The 24,083-nt window shown below is 38.1% G+C and overlaps 1 protein-coding gene and 1 long non-coding RNA gene across 3 annotated transcripts in view; both read left to right on the top strand.

Moving 5' to 3' along the window:
- The first annotated feature begins 3,394 nt into the window (after positions 1–3,394).
- The window catches only part of Rasa1 (RAS p21 protein activator 1), an 83,572-nt gene continuing 62,883 nt past the window's right edge, over positions 3,395–24,083 (top strand). The window contains exon 1 of one of the 2 annotated variants that reach the window (XM_039101802.2): positions 3,395–4,909. In XM_039101802.2, the coding sequence (XP_038957730.1) occupies positions 4,398–4,909 (512 nt within the window). In that variant the 5' untranslated portion in view covers positions 3,395–4,397. The remainder of the gene's footprint in view (positions 4,910–24,083) is intronic. The other variant, NM_013135.2, reaches the window with a different exon arrangement.
- On the top strand, positions 4,916–8,703 carry LOC134485569 (uncharacterized). Its single transcript, XR_010063694.1, has 2 exons — positions 4,916–7,512; positions 8,201–8,703. It is a non-coding gene; the product is annotated as an uncharacterized LOC134485569 (long non-coding RNA).

Genomic DNA, 24,083 nt, shown 5'->3' with positions numbered 1-24,083 from the left:
GTCAGGCTTTGAGGTTTCAAAAGACTCCTGGCATTCTCAGTGGTGGTGGTGGTGATCCCTCTTCCTGCCTTCTACTTGCAGTTTAAGATGTGGTCACTGAGCTATTTTTGCCACCATCCTGCACTCAAATTCTCCAAAACAAAGCTTTGTTTTGTAGATCGATCATAATGTTTTCTCATAGCAATAGAAACCCAACTAAGACTTTCCCAAAACCTGGATCCCTACAACGTTATTTTTAAAAGATCTTCCTAATTAGGAAACATGTTCTGAGGGATAACACTCAAGGTCAACAAATGCAGTGAGGGATCTCAGGGTTTGAAATAAGGGCTTCTTCAAACTAGTTGCGCCAATGAGATCTTTTGACCTTAAACAATACAGGAACCAGTTGGGACAGCTGAGGATGTGCTGATACACAGACATACTGTGGAATTCTTCAACACAAATATAAGCACTTTATTGCTTCTCCCCTAATTGTCCCACTATCAGTTCTTCCCATATTTACTTAAACACATTCAAGTTCTCTGCTATGCTCAATAGATTTTTTATCAACTTGATATTCAGAAGATTGCAAAGATAGGTTGGAGTGAATTACATTAATATCTGAGTTGGCAATGGAATGAGAATAAATGAATTTGTATCATTGCAAACTTTCAATATCTCCTTATGAATGCCTTTTCCTAGGTTTTTAGTATTTATTATTAAATATATTTACTAATAATAAATGACCCGAGTTATTTTTGTAAAAATCACAGATAAAACGGATTATTTTACTGAATGTAAAAGTTACTCTGCCTTCCAGTACCTCTCTGTGTAGTACTATCTGTGAATTTAATTAAGACTGTTTACTTCCCTGCGTTGGCTGATGTTACATAATATCATACCTAACAGGAGTTCCTGCAGAATCCTTGTCATTTCCCTCTCCAAACACATAATTCAGCTTTTTAAAGAAAAATTGTTCTTCAGTTTTTGACTGAAGTATATTCCTGTCAGGAAATTTAGGGAGTTATACGATGACACAGAAGCACATGAAATAGAAATAAGCAGGAAAAAAAATAAGAGAAGTAGAAAAAGAAAAGAGGCCAACGAGAAAACTAAATGATGTAGGAACATTAATTTTGGTTACACTAAAAGGACACTAAACATAGAAGATAACAGAGACTAAGATAGTGTGGGGCTAGTGGGATGGTTCAGCAGGAGAGGCCATTGGCTGTTCTTCTATAGGACCTGGCTTCCATCCCCAGCACCCACATGGCAGCTCACAACCATCTGCAACTCCAATTCCTGAAGTCCTTTTCCGGCCTCTATGGAAAATGTGCAGTTCATTATTCTGGGTTCAGCAGACAACTCACACACATGGGACATAGGCACACATTCAGGTAAAACACTCATGCAGAGAAATTACAAGTGTGTAAGCAGTAGTAGACGAACCAAGGACAGAATTGCCACACACACACACACACACACACACACACACACCACACACACACACACTTTTCAAATAGACTTACTAGTTCCTTCCTGCTGATAAGAAATTAATTTCCAAAGAAGTGCAGTGATATAAGATAGTGTTTATGCTTTAAAGAAGGGTGCTCTGTTAAAGCAGCGAACAGAACTAAGCTAGAAGAAAAGATGGGCTATGGGTTGTTTCTGCAGTGAAATTTTTTAGTAACTCATACTTCAAAGTCGTTGGGAAACAATACGTAAGTGTCTAAGAGGTATCAGACTGTACTAAATGTGGACATTTGAGTGCTATCGAATTTTGGGAAAAGGTGAAGGTAAGTCTGCTATTGGACTAGGAAGCCTGACTTGAATGGCATTGAACACACCGAGAAGATTGATAAATAGAGATGCTGATAGATAATCAAACAATCAGTCCAGAGACCTACATTCTAACTTGGATGGCATTGGGATGCTGCACTTGAGGTTCATGCAGTGAGCAGTAGGCCCGATTGGGATTTCAGTGTACATTTAAAAGAAAACTGCTGTAAGGAGGATACTGTAAGCAGCAGTATTTCCTTATCATTTTAACAATTATGGATCTGCTTCATCTTGTTCCCACTTGCTGACTGGTTTAGAAGAACACGGACCTTAGCAAACCGATCCCCACATGTTACCCATTCACCTAATAAATGACACCTGTTCTTTTTAGAGTTTTCCAATTTACTGTATATCGCTCCCTTAATTAGTATATTATAGTACAGCACAGCAGCTTTCGAAGTTAAGTGGGTCAACAATCACTGGAAGGACTCGTTTAAACATAAATGGTGCAGTTTCTGATCCTGAAATTCTTGATAAAAATTTTGTACACCTTATTGGTCAGTTTTACTCTGAGTTCCAGCTCCCTTAGACAATTTACTTTCACTTTCTCAGCTGACACATTGCACAAGTGGCAAACACTGCTGTTTAATTCAGTTTGATTGCTGTTACAGACAGGGTCTAAAAGAATACACAGACTGATGGTGGAAATGTCCTATCTTTACTTTGTCTTGTCCTGTCCCTTAATGGTACCCCTGCCCCTTTTCCGTGGTATTCTACCTCAGCCTCTTGCTATTCTTAGCAAGTTGGCTTGGTCAAACCTAACAGAGAAAATAATACCAATGATCAGTGGCATTCAATGTGACACTCTCCAGGGAGAACAGAAAAGCCAGTACAGTAGTACATGAATCCTGAAGGTCAAATTTCTAACACTGATAAATTTCAAACAACCAGCACGATCTCTCTACATGAATGCCTACTTATATACTTACTATCTGCTTTCATATCAGCAAACTATGTATTCGTGGGTTGCACATACCCCATATAAGAATATCTGGAAAAATTCCACCTGTATAGATTTTTTGCTATTATTCTATAAGTGACGACATAAATGACATTTAGGTTATACTAAGTATTGTAGATAAGCTAGAGATGATTTACTGTGTTTGGGAAAATGTGCACCAATTACACAAGATAATAATTTTGGAATTCACCAGGGCCCTAAAATCTTTCCCTGGGCAACACCAAAAGACAATACTAACAGTTGAGTGTGTGTTTATGAATGGGAAACACATTCGGGAAACAAAACCTTTTCCTTGGGTACATTAACATCGATTTGAGTTTGATAATTTTGCCAAGTTTGCACATGCGGCCGGTGAGTCTTTAGTAATGTGTTGCAGATTTTTGCATACAAATTAGGACAAAAATACATTGATTTATGACTTCGGTGGCACTTTTCCTCTTCATACTTCATTACTTATTTGACAGGCACACGTATTTGAAGAGACATTTGGTGAAGAGAACTGATCTATGTAGTGGTCTACTTCAGACTTTCCATGGCTCCTTTCATCCATTGTTTTCTTAGGTCCCAGGATCTTGGTTTAAATTATTTTACTTAACTTATACGGTGATTTATATCATGCAACGGAAAGGAATAACTATGAATATTGTTTTGACTTTTGTTGTCGATTGCACGGGCCACTAAGGCCATTTTTCTACAAGTTATAAAGTTGCAAATGGACTTCCTGGAATCAACCTTTCCTTTCCACCGCCTCCTGGACCTTCCAGTCGCTCCGGCCCGGAGATGAGCTATCTTCCTTCTCTCCCTGTTAACAAAGCCGGGAGAGGTAGGCCTGCACCGATCCGGGTGGCATGGAGGGACCACACGCCACAACCCACACTTCCCATTCCACTCAGTGGGAAAGTGTGCCACGCCTCCGCGCGCGCCCGCCGCTTCCTGCCCAGGCTTCTTTTCCTTCTCTTCTGTCCGGACGCGCTCCCGGGAGGCGCCTGCGCAGAAGCCCGGGCTCTTCCCCTCCGCCCCTCCCCTCCCTTCCTCCCGGCCCCGCCCTCCTTTCTCTCCCGGGTTTCGCTCCGGAGAGCCGCAGGTAGCAAGCTACCGAGTCGGGTTCTGTGGACCCGCCCCCTTCCTCCGCCCCTCCCACCGCTCGGGTCTCCGGCCGGCGGAGATGAGGCTGCGGCGGCCGCGGCACCAGCAGCCCCTGGGGTGGCTGCGGTGGGGGCGGCCGGAACCCCGGTGTTGAGGCGCGGCGGCGGCGGCCGAGGCGGCGCTGCCTCAGCCGCTGCAGCGGGCTTCCCTTCCTCTTTAGCGTAGCCAGGAAGTTTGGCGCCCCTGTGCATGTGTGCGCGTGAGTGTGGGTGTGCGCGGCGAGACTCGCCTAGCGTTTCTGCAGGCGCCGGGCTTTTTTGCCCGCGTCGCTTCCCGTAAGCAAGCCAGCGCTGCGGAGCTTGGGCTGTGGCCCGGGGAGGGGGCGCGGCGGCGGGCGCTCTCCTTTTGTTGTTGTTTCCTCTGCCTGGAGAGCTGAAGGGGGACGCGCCTGGGTGGGGCGGCTCGCAGCCCGGGCCTGGTGGCCCCCGGGGCTCCCGGGCGGCGGGGTAGCTAGGGGAGAGCGGGCTTCAACATGATGGCGGCCGAGGCGGGCAGTGAGGAAGGCGGCCCGGCGACCGCGGGGACCGGCGGCGCCGCGGCCACGGGCTCCAGCGCCTACACAGCAGCGTGCCGGGTAAAGTTACCCGCGGCCCCTCCGATGGCAGTCGCCCCGTGTCCTGGGCTGGCGGACACCGACCTGGCTGCGGCCCTCGGTGGGGGAGCCGCGTCGGGGTCCGGGTTCCTGGGGACCGGGCCGGTGTCTGGTGTCCTGGGGGGCGCCGCGCTGACCGGCGGTGCTGCAGCTGGCGTGGCGGGTGCTGCAGCCGCTGGACCTGCCGGAGACATCGCTCTCATCAAGGGGACTCTCTCTCTGCCTGCTGAGACTCTCGGGCCGGGCGGCGGATTCCCTCCTCTGCCGCCTCCTCCTCTGTTGCCTCCTTTGGGCTCCGGTCTGGGGACAGTGGATGAAGGTGACTCCTTGGATGGACCAGAATACGAGGAGGAAGAGGTGGCCATACCGCTGACCGCACCTCCAACTAACCAGTAAGTCAAAACTGCTGTTGAGGGATTGTGGAAGCTAGCTCCATGGAAGAAGTGGGAAAGAAGGGGCAACACATACAGTGCTCTTGCGGCTGTAATTTGTTTGACAAGTTTTGAAGTTTCTGGTTCCATATATAGCGATTTAATTTGATCAGTCATTTTCCCCTACAGGCACTCTTCCTGGCGTCTTCGTATATTTATTGCTCTTCTGGGAAGACGTAAAAGTTTTTAAGATGGGAAGCATGGGAAACTGTATTCAGTGGGAACCGGATATGGTTCTGCCCCTTCCTAATTGAGATAGTGTCCGGGATTCAGCAGAACTTGGCACTATAAAAGCAGCCGCTGTCTATTGTAACTCTAGTGCTCCCCGCTGAAGTTAGATACTTAGTGAGTGAGATGCGTTGAGTACAGGTATTTAAATGAATATATTAATGTAAGTTGCAAATTCATTGGTCAGAATGTTTTGTTTTTACTGAAGTTGCAAACTCATACTTAATGTCTTGCTGGAAGCATTGCCACTCATAAAACACTACATCTCTTTAGAGAAGTAGGAGAGAAAGGAACGAAGTTCTGTGACTTACAGGTGTGATTGAGAGCCCCCAGACTAAATACTAACTTGTTCCTTAGAATTATTAGATTTATTTATTTACATATAAATTTTATATGTAATATGCAAGTATATATTTTATATATTTACTATATCTAAGACACTACATTAAAGTAAACAAAATATTTTTGCTCTTAGCATTTTGGTAGTGGCTGATACCATATTCCGTCTGGAAATTAATATTGGTAGTTGATTGTGACATGATCAGGTCAAATGGCTCTCCTCCTATAAGTTAGAGTTGTCTCCTTAAAGTGTTCTTTTCATAAATGGGTACGTATATATAATGTAGGTTGATCTTGATGAAAGGAAAGTGTTGAGATGGGAAGTAGTAATAATAGGCCAAACATGTTTTATAGATCTTTCACATCAATCATAGTTGACCCCTAGAATTTCACTAGCATTGGTGAATACTAGGGAAAAAGATTTGCTTCATATATTGACACTTTCTGAACGCTTTGAAAGTTTTCTTTTCAAGGGTCAGCTTCTTTGAGAGGCTTAAGAAATGACTTTAAAATAACTAGGGAGGCATTTTGTAATATTAGTCCACTTTTGACTAGTGTGGGTATTGTATTATATTGTAATTTGAAAATTCATTGGTCACAAGGCTTTGTTTTTGATGCATTTGGAAATTTCAACTTAGATCTATTTTGATTCTAGCTAGCTATGGTGAAAGGATGTTGTGTTTCTTTTAATGTTATTTAACACAAAGTAATTTTTTTATTTTAATTTTTCTCTAATTTGTATCTGTTTATTGCTCTTTGTTCCAGAAATGTTCTGAAAGGTTTAAAAAATTGCAGCACACTGTATACCTTTTTGAAAAAATCAATTATGTTTTATTAAGATAAAATATAGTTTTTACTGCTGAAAGAATATAGTATTATATCATTTTTGTAATTGAGTTAGGCATATTTAGAATTTTATTAAAGCCTTTTGAAGATTTAATTATTTTTATTTAATGTGTATGAGTGTTTGCCTGCATGTATGTATATGTACTATGCTAGTGTCTAGTGACAAGAGGCCAGAAGAGGGCATCAGGTTCCCTAGAACTGGAGTTACTGGTGGTTGTGAACTGTTTTGTAGGTGATGGGAATCAAATACTGCTTTTCTACAGAAACAGCAAGTGCTCTTTTTGCTGAGCAATCTCTCTAGTCCCAGAATAATGTTCTTAAATTATTTCTAATAGATTCCTTTTATTTTATTTTATTTTATTTTATTTTATTTTATTTTTTTAAGGCAGGCTCGAATTCTAGTATAAGATGACCTAGAACTCTCTGTGTAGCCCAAGCTATCCATGGATTTGTGGTGATTCTGCTTAGCATCTAAAGTACTGGAAAATAATAGACTTGAGCCACTATATTCACTAGCTTCTAATAGGCCTTTCAAGAGGAATTGAAAATTCACAGCAAAATTGAGTGATAAGATATAGATTGTTTTTAAGAAAAAGCATGATTATTTGGGAGAAATTTTGTTTCTATTAATATTTTTCATTATTTTAAAATATATTTAGAAATAAATATAAAGTTTACTAAGTGTTCATATTCAAAAAGTCTTCTATACTCCATATATATGTATATTTGTTATTTTTGAGGTTACAATTTAATTAGTTTTTCTCTTCCTTTCCTCCTTCCAAACCCTTTCATATAGTCCTTTCTGCCCTCCTTTAAATCCATGACCTCTTTTTAAAAATTGTTACTTAATGCATTTTTTTCTATTCGTTTATACATATATATTCCCGAATATAACCTGTTGGGTCATATATAACTTTCATACTTCTTGTAGTGTTGTGAATCAAATCCAGGGCTTTACATGTAGTAGACAAAATATTTGCCAGTGAGTTACTAGGCAAATTTTCTAGTATGCTTTTAAAATTAACTACTAAGTATACAAATCCATTTCTTCTTTTCCTTTTTAAAATAAGCTTTATTCTTCTTGTCACAGGTCCTCTAGGTCTTCTACTTAGTGGTTCCATTACCATCTCTTCTACTTGGTGTGTCCTCAAGTATGTGCTGATGCTCATGACTGGGTTTGTGTGGTACATAAAAACTGTCAAGTGTTCTTCTCTGACATTTCTCTTCTTATTTCTTTGAAGCTAGGACTCTCTCCAAACCTTGAGCTCAAATTTATTTTGGCTAGGCTAGCAGCCAGCACATTTATTTACTATGTTCCAATAAATAAATAACCCCTCCCCCAAATAACAATATAATTTTCTTTTCATGAATGGTCTAGTAATTCTATCCTTATTAGCTAATTATTTTATGATTACTTTTTTTTTTAAAATGAATTTATGAGCTCAAATGTTCATCCTGTTGGAGCATCCTGAGTAGCTGAGATTATAGGGATGGCCACCTCACTGACTAGAATAACAGTTTTACCTACTTTTTTATTTACTTATTTGAGATAAGCTCTTACAATGTGGTGCTGGCTGGTACAGGGTTACCAGTACTTGAATTGTAGGTGTGTACCATATGCCCAGCTCAAGTGCTGCTTTAGAATAGGGTTTCAGAAATACTTTCCACTCTTGACCCCCTTTTGCCTAATTTTTACCATGATGTTAAATATCTAAAATAAGTACACTAATCAAACAATCATCAATAATAAGTCAAAGGGAAATGCATTTTTAAGACATCTTTGAAATTAAAGCAAGCAAATTGCAAATTAATATAAGTTTGTTGTTTTTTATCTAACAGATTAAATCCTGGCTGGATATGCGATATTGTAGGATATAGAGCATCTTTGTAGTTGATCCAAAGTTTGGTTTTATAGTTGTCAATGCTGAGACTATTTCTCGTGGGAGATACAGGGTAAGAGAAAAGGCAAATCCAAATTGCTTCCATAAGCATTACATGGTGAATTGCCTTTCATTTATCTATTCATTACCATATATATTATATTATTAAATATAAAATATAATTACATGTATATTTTTGCTTCTGTTGTCTTAATAGTTTTTAAGACCATACTGAGTATCAGTGTAAGTTATGGTGCATTGTCTGAATGTGTAGATACTTGTATGGTAGGTGTAGAACCTTGAAATTACATGGAGTGTGTTATGTTTTGGAGTGAGTTTAAGTTATTATAACAGCTTAATTATCACCTCTTTGTATGTCTTAATATATTTCAACAGGATTTGAGGCATTTTGGTGATTTATTTTTAAGTGAGTTAAAAATGAACATCACAGGGGAAAAAGAAGTATAAATATAAAATGTAGTTGGAAGATGAGGGATTGTTCAGAGAAGTAAGATAAAAATTAGTCTATAGAGATGTATAGGCAATCTTTACAAATTCAGAGTATAGTTGTTGAAGAATTAAAATAATGAAAATAAATGAAAGAAGGATATTGGAATTTCTTACCATAATTTCATTGAATTTTTTTTTAAAGAAAGTTTGATGATTATCTTTTGTGATATTGATAGTTGATAATTGTATTCAGGATACAAAATACATTTAATGTCTGAGGGAATCCCAGTAGCTTACTTACATTCACATTACTAGTTAATGATAGGTCAAAGATGGGATCTTGTTCTCTTAATTTTCAGATGTTTAGCTTCAGAAAAATCAAACTGTTAGCTTTGTTTTGTTTTGAGGGGTAGCAAGGCAAAGGCTTAGTACCCTGAATTTACTAATCATTTGTAGAGATTCGTTCCCCCCCCCCCCCTCCTCCTTTCTCTTGCCATGTAGTTCAGCTTGCCCTGGCTTTGAATTCTTACTTCGCTTGCTCCTGACTGCTGGGATTACAGGCCCTACCATCTTGCCTGACTTACGGACTGTTTGACTTAGTTTTTATAAGTACAGTGAGAATTGCTGTTACACTAATATGTGATATTTGGGAAACTTGAGTGATGGAACTGGAACCAAGTATGGTATCCTAAACACTTGGGACAAGTATTTCAAATTTTATTTTTTCAAATTCTGAAATAAGTATATGAATTTTATAAATACCAATTGAACATCCTGAATTTGAATCCATTTAAAGATTTGGTGTTCAGATTAGGGATACTCAGCATCTACTGTGCTTCTTTAATAAGATCATGAATAGCATGGCTTACAAATCCAGCAGGACTGCTGGGTTTAGGAAGAGATGCTGGGAGTGTGCACATACAGATGATAGTTCATGTTAGGACACTGACAAGTTTACCATTCATAGCCAAAGAGAGAAGCCAATTTTGCTAGCACCTTGGTCTTTTAATTTCTAGCTTGCAGAACAGTGATACAGCACTTATAATTCAGGCTCCTGAGATTGGTGCTTTGTTTGTTGTTGTTTTCTTTTTCTTTCAGTTTTTAATGGCAATCTCTATTAAAATTGATTGGGTGATTTTTTTTGGAGCCGATTAAATAAACATTGCTTTTTCACTGTCACTGACATTTCCCTTTTGGCTATATTTATGTTGACAAGATATGGTGCATTCAGGGTGGCATGGAAGTAGATTATGTTAAAAAATGGAAATAAATTTAAAATAATTTCTGTTATTGTTTGAGAAGACCCTTCACATGATTATAGTAGCTTTGGAAAATCCTATGGATGGGATATTACTACAGCAAATTATCTGTATTATGTGTTTTAACATTTAGTTAATCTTTTTATTACAGTATTTTTTTACCTTTAAGACTTTCATTTATGCATACAATACATTATGCATTTTGATGCCTTACACTCCTTCCCTTAACTACTACTAGATCCACCTCCAGTCTTTGTCAATTTTATGCCTCCTCTCAGCCTATTGCTTTTGATTTGTGATGCCCATATATGCATAGGTGTCAGGCCATCCACTAGGGCATGGCTGACTTAACAGAAACCATGTCCTTAAAGAGATCTGACTCTTTCTTCACCAGAAGGTGTCACCTGTCAGTAGTAACTAGAGGTAGGTACCACTCTACCAGAATGTTGATTCTCCTGACCTTGTGCAGGCTGTCACAGCTGCTTTGAGTTCATGATAACAGTATTATAGATAACAGAAGATAACAATTTTGACCCAGGCTTCCCCTAACCTCTGCCTCTTTCCCTCCCCTATTCTAAGATGTTTCTTAGCCTTGGAGGAGTATATGATATATATGTCTGGTTTATGGCTGAGCACTTCACAGACACATATTCTCTATACTTAGACCATTTGTGATTTTCTGCATTAACTGCTATTCACTGCTCAAAAGAATTTTTTGGATGACACCTGAGAGTGGGATATAGTCTATGTGTAGATATATATTTTTTAATTAAATGTTTTCCTATTTTTTATGTGGATGTTTGCATTTATGGGTGTATACACACCACAGTATGTGTAGGAGATCAGAAGACAGCTTGTAGGAGCCGCTTCTTTGTTACCACCATGTGAGCCCTAGGGATTGAATTTAGCTCAGCAGGCTTGGGGGCAGGTGTTCTTACAGGCTGAGTCATTTTTACCATCCTCAGTCTTCCTTTTAACATCTTCATTATCTAATTTATCTGCCTTAACCAAGGAAAAGGACTTAGAAAGATTTCCTTTTAATGCATGTATTTTTTGTAGGTGTAACTCATTAGACTGAGCTCACTATCAAGAACCTTGTTATAACATAACTATATACTATGTCCTGTACTGTCAAAATAGTGATCTTTCACGCTTTAAGATAATGTTTCTCTTAAGATTATGGGTTAATTTGACACTAAGAAAGCAATCACTGAGGCAGGCATGGCGGTGCATGCCTATAATCCCAGAACTCAGGAGGCAGAAACAGGCAATCTCTTGAGTTTGAGGGCCAGTCTAGTCTATACAGTGAGCTCATAGGACAGACAGAGCTCTGTAGTGAGACTTAGCCTCAAACCAAAATAACAACAAAGCAGTCACCTTTTTAACTTAGTTTTTTTTTTTTTTAACTTTTTGGTTCCATGCTTTTTGAAAGTTAATGTTTTGTTTTTGGATATTACGATAAAATTGTATCATTTCACCTACCTTTTCCTCCCTCCAAACCCTACCTTCTTGTACTCTTTCACGTTCATGATGTCTTCTTTTTTAGTAACTGTTGTTACATAAATATACATATATATATATATATATTTTTTTTTTTTTGGTTCTTTTTTTCGGAGCTGGGGACTGAACCCAGGGCCTTGTGCTTCCTAGGCAAGCGCTCTACCACTGAGCTAAATCCCCAACCCCACATATATATTTCTAAGTATATATTTTACATCTATATACATATATATTTCTAAGTATTGGGACCTGCTCAATTCGGGTAATCTTAGTTGTATATATGCTTGCATTACTGATACTTTCTCCCTTTCAGCATTCCTTACTCGCCTGTATTTATAAGGTTGAGGCCTGCTGGGCCTTCCCCAATTGACATTAGCATGTCTGCTCTCGTTCACGTTCACCTGAGGTTTAGGCAGTTATGTTGGTGAGCCTTTATAGTGTAGCTTCAGACAAAGCTAGAAGACGGAACCTCATAGCAAACCTCTGGTTCTCTGACTCTTAGAGCTTTGCCCCCTCCTAGCAATGTTCCCTGAACTTTAGGTTCAGGAGATGTTTTATAGATGTATACATTGGGACTAGGCTCTACAACTCTATGTTTTGATTGGTTATGGTTTTCTGTGGTCTGAGTTGCAAAGAGAGGTCTTAATGAGGGGTAAGAACTACACTCATCTGCCCATGTGAGACTAAATAGTTGTATTTAGGCTGTTTAGGGCAAATAAAAGCAATAGCAGTAGCCTGTAATGTTTCGGGAGTCTGGGACAAGTTTGACTAACAACTTAAAATAGGGTTTCTCATGCCTACTGTTGGGTTTTTGTTAGATGATCTTTAGCCCTTGCAGGGAATACTGCCAGCTCAGATGTGACCATGTATGAGCATTATAAGATTTTTCTTCTGTCTTTAGGTAGTTAGTAGTATGGTTCTTTGTAACGTTTCAGCATCCTTACTGTTATTTTGCACTCCTCTCTCCTTGTCCTGTATTTATCTCCCTAACTCTTCCCTAAACCCTTCCTTCCTCTCTATTGCTTCCCTATCTCCCCACCTTGGCAATGGTCCCTTTTACTTCATTTTTACAGTTACCCCCAGATATCCATATACAATCATATCTGAACATTTGGCTCATAAGAGCGTCCAGTGAGAGAACATATGACCTTTGCATTTCTGGATCGGGGGTACCTCACTCAATATAACCTTTTCTAGTTCTATCCATTCACTTGCAGAGTTCATTATTTTGTTTTTTTCCCTGCTGCATAGCGTTACATGGCATGTGGACCATGTTTTCATTATTCCTATTGGTTGTAAACTTTTAGGTTGATTAGATTTTCTAGCTTTTGTGAATAGGGCAGTAGTGAACATGGTTGAGAAAAGTTATCTTTGCAGTGTGATTTTCTTTGTGTGCTCTTTGAACATAATCCAAGGAGTTAGCTAGGTCATGCGGCAGATTTATTTTTAACTTTTCGAGAATTATCCACAGGGTCGTCCAGTGTCTGGACAGGTTTGCAGTCCTACCATCTGTGAATGACAGTTCCTTTTCCCACATCCCTCCAGTTCTTGTTATCATTTGTTTTGCAGATCTTTGGCATTCTGATTGGGATACGATGAACTTTCAAAATTGTCTTGATTTGTGTTTCCCTATTGCTAACAATGATGAACATTTTAAAAGACATTTCTTAACTTGTGTTTTTTTTTTTTTTTTTTTTTGTTCAGATCCTAGGCCCACTTCTGAATGGGTCATTTGTTTTGACTTCTTGTTTTTGAAGTTCCTTATATATTTTTGATATATACCTACCGTCAGATGAATAGTTGACAAGGATTTTCTCACATTCTGTGGGATTCCTTTTCACCTAGTTGATTGATTTTTTTTTTTTTTGTCGTTTGTTTTTTGTTTTTAGCTGTGCAGAAGCTTTTAAGTTTCATGATGGCCTATTTGTTAATTTTTGGCCTTAATTCTTGGGCAAATGGAAGCCTATTCATTTCCCATACTTTTATTATGAAGGGTATTGCTTATATTTTCTTTTAGCAGTTTCAGGGGCTCAGTAAATATCTCTTTGGTATGATAGCCATTTTGACAGTGTTATTTCTACCAATCCTTGAGCATGAGTTGTCTTTCCGTTTTCTAGTGTCTGTTTCTAGCTCATTCAGAGATTTAGTTTCATTGTACAGGTCTTTCACTTCCTTGGTTAGGTTTATTCCTAGATATTTTATTTTCCTCAAGGCTGTTATGAATGGTAGTATGTCCATGGCCTCCTTCTATGTGTTTTTTTGTAGGTATATAGAAAAGGTGTTGCAAGTTGATTCTTTATCTTGCCACATTGCAAATTTATTTTGAGTTCTTAGAAATTTTCTGGTAGAGTTTCGGGAATCTCTAATGTATGGTAGAGTGTTATCTATAAATAGTACCTTGACTTCTTCCCGTTTGTGTCCCTTTAATTTCCGTTTGCTGCTCTATTGCTTCAGCTAGTATTTCAAACACAATTTTGAAAAGGAGTGAAGATAGTAGATATCCTGTTTCCTTAATTTCACTGGGATTTTTAAAGCTTTTCTCAATTTAGGATTATATTGCCTGTAGGTTTCCCATGTATAACTTTTTATTATATTGAGGTATGTTCTTTCCAGTTCTACGTTCTCTTAACTTATATCATGATGTGTTGAATTTTGATTTGATCATGTGATTTTTTTCTTAAAATCTATGTGCCTTATTTTATTTTTTGGCTTATGTATGTTGAACCATCTCTGTACTAAGGGGTAAAAGCCAACTTGCTCATGATATAGACATTGTTATTCTGTTTGTGAGTATTTTATTGAATATTTTTGAGCCCATGTGTCTACAGAATATTGTGTCTTTTCCTGGTATTAGAGTGACAGCGGCTTTCATAGAAAATGATGGAAGTGTGCCTGCTGCCGCTTCTTGTTTCTTTTTGAATAATTTAAGAAGCAAGAAGCGTTGGCTGTGGATCTTTAAAATTCTGGTAGAATTCTTCTGAATTTCTTCTTTTATGATATTTTATATTATTCTGCATTTCTTAGGTGTCTTTTGTAATATTTCCCTCTTAACCTATATTTTGGGGCCAAAGGCCTGTCAATATTAGTTATCTTTTCAAGAAAACATGTCTTAGATCCATTTATTCTTTGTAATTGTTTTTTTCTATTTCATTAATTTTTGTTCTGAGTTGTGTTTATTATGTTTTGTTTGTTTTTTTTTTAATGGAGCCACTTAGGACTATAATTTTCTCTTAAAGGTGTGCTTTCACTGTGTCCCAGAGGTTTTGGTGTGCTGTTTTCATTTTCATTTAGTTCTGAGATTTTGTTTTATGTCTTCCTTGTCTTCTTTGACCTATTTATCATTCCTTAAATAACTGTTTAATCTCCACGGGTTTGTGTGTTACTAGCGGATTTTTTTTTTTTTTTTTGTATTCTTAGCTGTTTCAATAGAGTATTAAGTAGATATCAGTTAAGTTCATTTACTATGATGTCCTCTGTTTAAATGCCCTCATTTTTTTGCTGTTGTTCAGATGAACTGTTTAATGGAGAAAATGGGATTTTGAAATCACCCACTAGTAATGAATTGATCTTAAATCTATGTCTTTAAGTCCTGTAGTACTACTGTCTGTGTGAAATTGGATGCTCCAGAGTTTGGTGCATACATGCTCAGGTTAGTAATGTCTTATTTAACTGTTAGTTTGATTAGAATACAGTGTTCCCCCATTTATTTCTTCTGATTAGTTTTAGTATGAGATCATTTTGACAGATATTAGGATAGATATATACATGTTTCCTGGTCCCATTTGGTTGGAGTACTTTTGTCCATTTTTTTAAGTTGGTGCCAGTGTTTAAAGCTAGGTCACGTTTCTTATAGACAACAGATGGGTTTTGTTTCTTGGACCATTCAGTCAGCCTCTGTCTTTTTCTTGAAGAATTGAGGGTATTGATATTTATAGTCTTTGAAATGTGTGTGCTAATAGTGGTCATCCTTTTTGGTGGTGGTGTGATCTTAGTAGTACTTTGTGTTTGTACAATTATAGCTTTGTATGTCTTCCCACAGTCTCTTGGCTGTGCTCATTCTTCTCTTCAGCCCTAAATATTACCTTCTATCTTTCTTTTAGTCTTTGTTTGATGTAAAATGTTTTGTTTTGGCTGTTGGTATCTATTGTGGAAAGTTTCTTCTTGAACTATGGTAGATAGTTTTGCAGAGTATATTAGTCTTATCTGGTCTTTTAGGACTTGGAGTGCATTGTTCTTGGTTCTTTTGCCTTTCAAAGTTTCCATTGAGAAACAAGCTGTTATTATGTTTTCGTGTGTGTGTGTGTGTGTGTGTGTGTGTGTGTGTGTGTGTGTGTGTGTGTGTATGTTACTCTTGCAGCCTTCAGCATAGTTTCTTTGTTCTTTATAGTTAGCGTTTGGTGTATGAGAGGCAGTGGAGCTATTCTTGACTGGTCTTGCCTGTTTGGTGCTCTCTGTGCCTCTTGTGTCACTATGTGTATGTTTTCCCCTTAATTTGGGATTATTTCCTTGAACTTTCGGTCTTTTCATGGTAGCTTATATTTCTTATATGCTTCTTTCATTTTCTAAAAAAATATTTATTTATTTTTTAAATTTCCTATTTCTTGTGTATTTGGTTTAGATCCTTTATTTATCTTTCTGGCCTGATATTTTGTCTTGTGCCTGATCCATTTATTTGTAAGTATTTGAGTTTTTTTTTTTTTTTTTTTTTTTTTTGGTTCTTTTTTTCGGAGCTGGGGACCGAACCCAGGGCCTTGCGCTTCCTAGGCAAGTGCTCTACCACTGAGCTAAATCCCTAACCCGAGTTTTTTTTTTTTTTAACTAATGTTTTTCCAAAGTCAGTTAAGCCTCATTTCAATGAAGAATATACAATGAATGTGTTGTAATTTATTCTGGTTGGAACTTTATGTAGCTTATCCTGAGTTGGCTACTGAGGGCATTGGCCTCAGAGCACACATAGCACAGAACACACATGAAACACAGAGGACAGAGATCCACTATGGTATGGAGAACATACAGAGGGTGTGTGTGTGTGATGGATTTGTGCAGAAAGTGAATAAAAAAAGAGAGACAGGTACACTTCACAAATGGGAATTATTAGATATATAAACTAGCTTAGAAAGGACACATGATATAACATTATAAAGAATACTTCATTTAGAAAGAATGTCTCAGTCCAGAGTTTGTGCATTGCTTTTGGTGTCTACCCTGAGAAATCTTACAAAATAGTATTATTTATGTAATCGCAAGCACTTATTATTTAGGTCATAATAGTACATTAATTATTTCTTTTATAATATATATGTATCACTCCTCCGTAGCGACAGTTTAGGAGAGTAAGTATGACCTTAGGCAAAAGGTCCTGTAACACCGACCTTCACTTTATGCTGCAGGATATTTGATCATACAGTAAACTCTGAGGTTATTTACTGAAAAAACCTGTTTCTAATTGTGGTTTGGCTCAGCCCTTAGCTCACACCTTTAATTCCAAACAGTAAAGGTAAAATTAGTCTGTAGAAGGAAACACCCATCTTTGAAAATGATAACTAACTGAGTGGTAGACAAAGTGATGAATCAGAGAAAGACTTGACAGAATAGGCGATGCCCAACTCTCATTTGAGAAGAGAAAGGAAAGGGAAGCTACTTGAGGGAACAATGCAGGGAGAAAAAGGAGCCAGTTTTACTAGGAGAGTTTTACAGAGGTAGATTGAAGCTAGATGCAGGTGGAGACAGAATGAGCCAGGAAATGAGAAGTAGGCAGAAGATTCGAACAGATTGCCAAAGTTAGTGTGAGGCCAAGCAGAGTAATTCAGTCAGATGCTTAGAAAGAAGCCAGACTGAATCAGTCGGCTTGGAGAGGAGTTTGAGCCAGAATAGCTGAATTGAAGTAGCCCAACAGAATTCAGAAAGAACAAGAAAGGGTGAGGTTATTCAGCATTAAGTCTTGGAGGCTAAAACTATTCTAGATAAGATTGTATAGAGGCTGGAAGCTTCCAAGACTAGGTCTATATTAGCAGACCTGAGAGACAATAATTATAGGAGAATAAAAGTTACATTTTCAACTTTATGATATTTGTACCTATTCTTGATTATGCAGATCTAAACTACATTTTGTTTAAAATGTTGTACTTGATTCTTTAAAGTCTCTGTTAGTTCTTCTTTGAGTTTTCTAGTTGGATTTTGTTTTTTTCAGTTCCATCTTCGTTTTAGCTTGAGCCTTCTTTGTAGTTTATATCTATTGAGTTCTTTTCTAAGTCCTAAACTGTCTGTGTGCTCCCCATCAATCTCCATGTGTTTTCTTGAGCATCACTCAAGTGTTCATTTTCCTTAAGTTCATTCTTTTAATTTCAGTGGGCTGTTTTTTTTTTAAATTAATTCATTGTGTGTGTCTTCTTGAATTTTTTTTTGATGAAATTTACGATTTTTCTTTAAAATTCTGTCTCAGATAATTCTCATTGGTTGACATTTCTACAGAAATGGTAGATTTGGGAGAAGAGATACTGGCTTGATATTTCATATTGTTCCTAATTTGGGGATGAGATCTGGGCATGTGAACTTCATTTATCAGTTCTAAGGTTGATATGGACAGAGCAGGTTAGGTCAGAAGAGAGGATGCTCGTGGAGATTGAGTCTAGTGAATGAATTGTTTGGGTGGAATGAAGTTAGGTAGACAGGAGTCTGGGCTGGTGTACAGGATGTGCATTTTGGTCTAAGCTTGGACTGTGGTGGTAGATCTGGCTGGGTTGAGAGGTTGGATATGGTGTGGACTGGGTAGGCAGAACCAGTCTGGATGGGAGCCTAGAACTTGGTTTCTGAGCAGGCCTGGGTGGCTAGACTAGGCTGGGGCACTGGATGTGGGATATGGGAGCCAAATCTAGCAGGGTACATGGATGGGAGGGGTCAGGGAGAACCTGGAGACAGAGAAGGATGTGCAGGTTTTGGCTATGCTGCAATAGTAATATTTTATGTAACTAAAGTACAACTTCAAAGCAAGAAACTAACATAAAACAGCTATTCATGTTTCATTAGCAGTGTATGTGTGTATTTAATCCTGTTCAGTTTTGTTACATGTGTAGTTATATGTAATTATCACCACATTGGAGGTAGAGAATAGTTTTGTTATCTCCAGGCTGCCTGTGATGTGCTATGTGACTAACCTCTTCCCCCCTCTCTCAACCCCTGGCAACTACTTACCTGCTTTTCATTTTTGTTTGTTTGTTTGTTTAAAGGAGGTTATATAAAAGGAACCCTAGTATGTTTAACATTGGCATTTGTCACTCAGGAAAATGCGGTTCAACTTCAACTATACTGTTCAGTATACCAATATTTTGTTCCTTTTCATGGTCAAATAGTCTTCATGATATGTGGTATTCACAAAAGATACAATGTAACCATTCAGACATTGGTGAACATTTGAGTCTTTATAGTTTAGGTTACTATGAAAAAAAAAAACTGCTTTAAACATTTATGTGTGCGTTTTTATGTGAACAAAAATTCCTTGTTATACTAAATAAATGCCCATGAATACAGTTGCTGGATTGTATGGTAAGTGCATGTTTGCTTTCTGTAAGGAGCTGCCCTCTGTTTTCTAACATGTTTATATTGTTCCTGTGTGTGTCCTATTCTGTCACACTCTGCCTTATTCCCTTGCTACAGGGAGTCCCATTGAACCTGGAGCTAGGTTGTCCACCAGTGAGCCCCAGCGGTCCTCTCTTTGCCAGTCACAGCACAGGGCTTATAGATGCCCACAGCCATGCCTGTTTACGTCTTTATGGGACCTGAAGCCTTCTCTTCGGCCTCTGCTTTATCTTTTTACAGTCCCACCAGCAACGTACAAATGATCCTGTTTCTCTGTATCTTCACCAGCATTTGGTATCACTTTTTGTTAATTTTAGGCTTTCTGATAAATGTTCATTGAGAATTTCATTTAGAACTCATTAGAATTTCAATGAACTGTTTCCTAATGAATAATTTAATTGTTAAATATTTTCATGAGCTTATTTGCTACTTATACTCTCTGGTGAAATATCTTCTTTGTCCCATTTTGAGTGGTTTATTATTTCTAGTACTGCTACATAAACTAATAACTCAATCTTTAAATTACACTTTTCCTTTCAGTTGTGAGTACATTTTTAGGTCCCATGTTGCACAAGGAAAATTAAGAAGACAGCTCATGTGAGTTGGTTCTCTCACAGTGTAGGTCCTAGATTGTCAGGTTTGGTAGCAGGTGCTTTTACCTGCTAAGCCATCTTGATGGCCATTTAAAAAAATTCTCTTTTAGGCTTAGAGTTTTGTTAAGTTTCAGTTGTTCTCTATGTATTCTAAATTTTAGTTATTTACTTTTTGTCTGTGTGCATCACAAAGATTTTCTCTCAGCCTGTAGGTTGCCTTTGCCTCTTCAGTTTTTATAGACTGTGCTTTTAATGTTAAGTCTAAGAATTTGTGCTTAGAATAAGTCACGGAGATGTAATTTGCAAATTTTGGAGATGTTGGAAGTATTCTTGTAGCATTTAGTATCTGAACAATTCTGACCTCATAATATGGAAAGTTTTCTTTCCTGCATTTTTTGGAAGTTTATGAAATATTTCTATTGATTGATTTTAGATATTTCATAGAATTCATCAGTGACACTATCTGGCCCTGGATTTTTAAAAAAGTCTTGAATTAGGAATTTAATATAAATATAAATTTTATTTTAGTTGCATATGATTTTTGATGCATTTATATTCTAGTTGGTTTAGATTATGAATATAAATTATACAATTCTCTAATTCCTGTGTGTATAGTGAATGCATGTATATAGGTTTGTGCGTGTGCATGCACGTGAGCGTGCGTGTGTGTGTGTGTGTCTGTGTGTGTCTGTGCTCTTGCATGCATGCATGAGTGCAATGGAAACCAGACAATAATCTTGGATGTACTTTCTTGGGCACAGCTTATCTTGTTTTTGAGACAGTGTCTCTTTTTGGCTGGACCTCTACAAGTAGCTTAGGCTGACCGGCCAGCCAAAGCGTCTGGACAGTCTGCCTGTTCCTGGCCTCCCCCAAGCACTTGCTTATAGTGTACGTATGTGCCAATGTGCCCAGATTAAAAAAATTATTATTATTTAATGTGGCTAGAACTCAGGTCCTTATGCTTTCATGGGAAGCATGTACTATTTATCATTTAGCTATTAAGCTATTGATAGCATTCATCTATGCTAAATATTTTCCGAACAATTGGCATATAATGATATTCTTTTTTTTATTCCTGGTGTTCGTAATTTGTATCTTTTACTTTGTTAATGTTGTTAAGTGTCACTTTTGTTGATATAATAGAATTTAATTATGTGTTTCCTTTTGTTCTGGGTCATTGTTTTGAGACAGGTCTGATTATGTAATGTGCAGCAGCTTATAGAAATTCTTAGACACATTATTTCACTTAGATACTTTTGTTTCTTTTTGAGTATAAAACAGACCAGTATTAGTGAGCTTCTTTATTTATCCATGTCAGTTGTGTTTTACAGTGACAACAAAAGCATTGATTAGTTTAGTATCAGAATTACACAGAAGCTTAGATTGCTGTGGAGACATATTAGCCTTGGACCAATTAGTACTAAGTTTTGTGGACATGTTATGTATCTTATGTACCTGTGGGAAAATCAATAGAAGAAAAATGTAATAAAGTAGATGCTTACAGTGTTTGGAAGGCCATAGGAAGGTTTACATATTGTGATGAGGGTATGTGGGAGATCCATAAAATCCTTTTTTAAGTTTTCAAGGTAATTTTACTTTGTTTTATATGTTAGATATGTATCTGTCTTCTCCTGTATTTCAGTCTAATCAGTTACTACTGAAAACAAATATTGGCATAAACCAGTAACATAAAATTGAAAATTTGTATTACTTTCAAGAATGATCTTGTGCAGTGAAGTCTTAGACTCATTCTTGAAACCATTTTGTGAATATCTTTGAACAGTTTGTTGAAGACCCTTACAAATAGAGTTGCACCCTAGTCCTTTCTTTTGATTTCCTTTGTTTACACCAATGCTTGCGGCTTGCATATTCAACAAAACAAAGTCTCCTTAACCTCTTCTTTAATGGAAATTTTGGAAGTTTCCAGACTGGAAATCAGTCTGGAGGTTGTTCAGAAAATTGGAGATCTCACTACCTGAGGACCCAGCTATACCTCTCTTGGGTGTATACCCAAAAGATGCTCCAACAAACAACAAAGACACATGCTCCACTATGTTCATAGCAGCCTTATTTATAATAGCCAGAAGCTGGAAAGAACCCAGATGCCCTTCAACAGAGGAATGGATACGGAAAATGTGGTACATCTACACAATGGAATATTACTCAGCTATCAAAAACAATGACTTTATGAAATTCATAGGCAAATGGAGGGAACTGAAAATCATCATCCTGAGTGAGCTAACCCAATCACAGAAAAGCACACTTGGTATGCACTCATTGATAAGTGGATATTAGTCCAAAAGCTTGAATTACCCAAGATTCAATCCACACACCACAGGAAGCTCAAGAACAAGGATGACCGAAATACGGATGGTCCAACTCCTTAAAAGGGGGAAAAATTGTCTGTAGGAGGGGATATGGAAACAAAGTTTAGATCAGCAACTGAAGGAACAACCATTCAGAGCCTGGCCCACATGTGGCCCATATATATACAGCCACCAAAACTAGGTAAGATTGATGAAGCTTAAAAATGCATGCTGAAAGGGACTGGATATAGATCTCTCCTGAGAGACATATCCAGAGCATGTCCAATACAGAGGTCAGTGCCAGCAGCAAACCAGTGAACTGAGAACAGGACCCCCCCCCCCCCCCGCCCCCGAGGGAATTAGAGGAAGGATTGAAAGAGCTGAAGGAGTTTGCAGCCCCATAAGAACAACAATGTCAACCAACCAGAGCTTCCAGGGACTAAACCACTACTGAAAGACTATACATGGACTGACCCAGGGCTCAAAATGCATATGTAGCAGAGAATAGCCTTGTTGGGGCACTAGTGGAAGGGAAAGCCCTTGGTCCTGCCAAGGTTGGACTCCCAGTGCAGGGGAATATGGGGGGGGGGGCAGTAAGGAGGATGTATGGGGAATACCCGTATGGGGGAGAGGAGGGGTGGATGGGGGCTTATAGACAGGAAATAGGGAAGGGGAATAACATTTGAAATGTAAGTAAAGAAGTAAATCTAATAAAAAAAATTAATGTCATCAGGGTGTTAGCACTTGCCTTTAATCCCAGTATTCTGCAGGCAAAGACAGGCGGATATCTGAGTTTGAGGCTAGCCTGTCAACAGGACAGCTAGAGAAACCCTGTATGGAAAACCAAATACAACAACAAAAAAGTCACATTTAACTGCTACATTTCTTTAGTTTCCCTTTAACCTAGAATAGTTTTTTTTTTTTTTTCGGCTTTTTTTTTTCTTTTTCAAAGTTATCTTGTGGTGTGTATATTACTTTGAAGTTGAATTTAGGTTGTTCATTCCTGATAAGTACTACAAAGTCAGGAGTTCTCTGTGGGTCACTTGCAGGACACCTGCTGTTATGCTGATGGCTTGCATACATTAGGACTTGGTTGCATTGGGTAGCTCTAGATGTTGGCATGACTTCTGGTAGTCACTGATATTTGTACTGACTCCATGGTTTTGCTTTTCCATAGTGTCATAATCATGTAATCATACGGTCCATAGCTTTAGGATGAGATTGCTTCTCTTACTGTAAACTTAATATTTTTCCATGTCCTTATAACTGGGTAGTATAGTTCTTTTTAACAGTGACTAGTTTTCATTATCTGAATGTATCCTAGTTTAATTATTTATTGAGCTATTGAAAGAAATCTTGGTTGCTTCCAAGTGACAGAATAAACCAGGTAGAGTCATGTGTATTGGTTGTTCTTGTGTAATGTCATACTCATTTAACCTGGGGTTGTGGTGCGCACTATGAAACTCAGTTGCTACATTGTATAGTATTTTAATTTGTTTTCTGTTGCTGTCACAAAGTATTTGGGGGCTGGATAGTTTTTAAACAGAAGAGGTATATTTAGGTGGTGGCTTAAGAGAGTGAAAGTTCATGATTGGACTGTCCCATCTGCATGCTACTGTTAGAAATCCTGGTGGTGACTATAGCACAAAACAACAGACAAGTGGGAGAGAAGTGGCTTTATGTAGAATGACTCAAACAGTGTGGTAGCCACACTTTTAGAACAGTGCACTCAGGAGATAGCTACCTCTAAGACTCCTATTAGTGCCTCCAGTGAACAATGAACCCAGTGAACCCAGTATTTTCCCCTAGGTTTTGTTTCTTAAAGGGTCTGCCACTTTGCCCCCTTTCAGCACTGTGCAATGAACTTAGGACCTTGTGTATACTAATCTGAGGTCTATCTTTATTTACTGCTTCCTAGTATCACTATATGGACATCAAACCTTAAGAACCCTTGAGGGAATCTCATCCAAGTCATAGAATATAGTATACTAATTTTGTTGTTGTAGTGATTTATAGTGCTGGCAATGTGTTTATGCACAATATTTTTACATGATGTTCTTGCTGTTAACTAAAAGATAAATATGTAAATTCATTTTCCACAATTTTTTTATGTGTATCTCTTTGTTTATTTCTCTCTTTAATGAGTAGGTTGTAGCCTA

Source organism: Rattus norvegicus, chromosome 2, assembly GCF_036323735.1.
Source record: "Rattus norvegicus strain BN/NHsdMcwi chromosome 2, GRCr8, whole genome shotgun sequence".
NCBI lineage: Eukaryota > Metazoa > Chordata > Mammalia > Rodentia > Muridae > Rattus > Rattus norvegicus.
The sequence above is the reverse complement of the archived record's forward strand: the minus strand, read 5'-3'. Positions and strand labels throughout refer to the sequence as shown.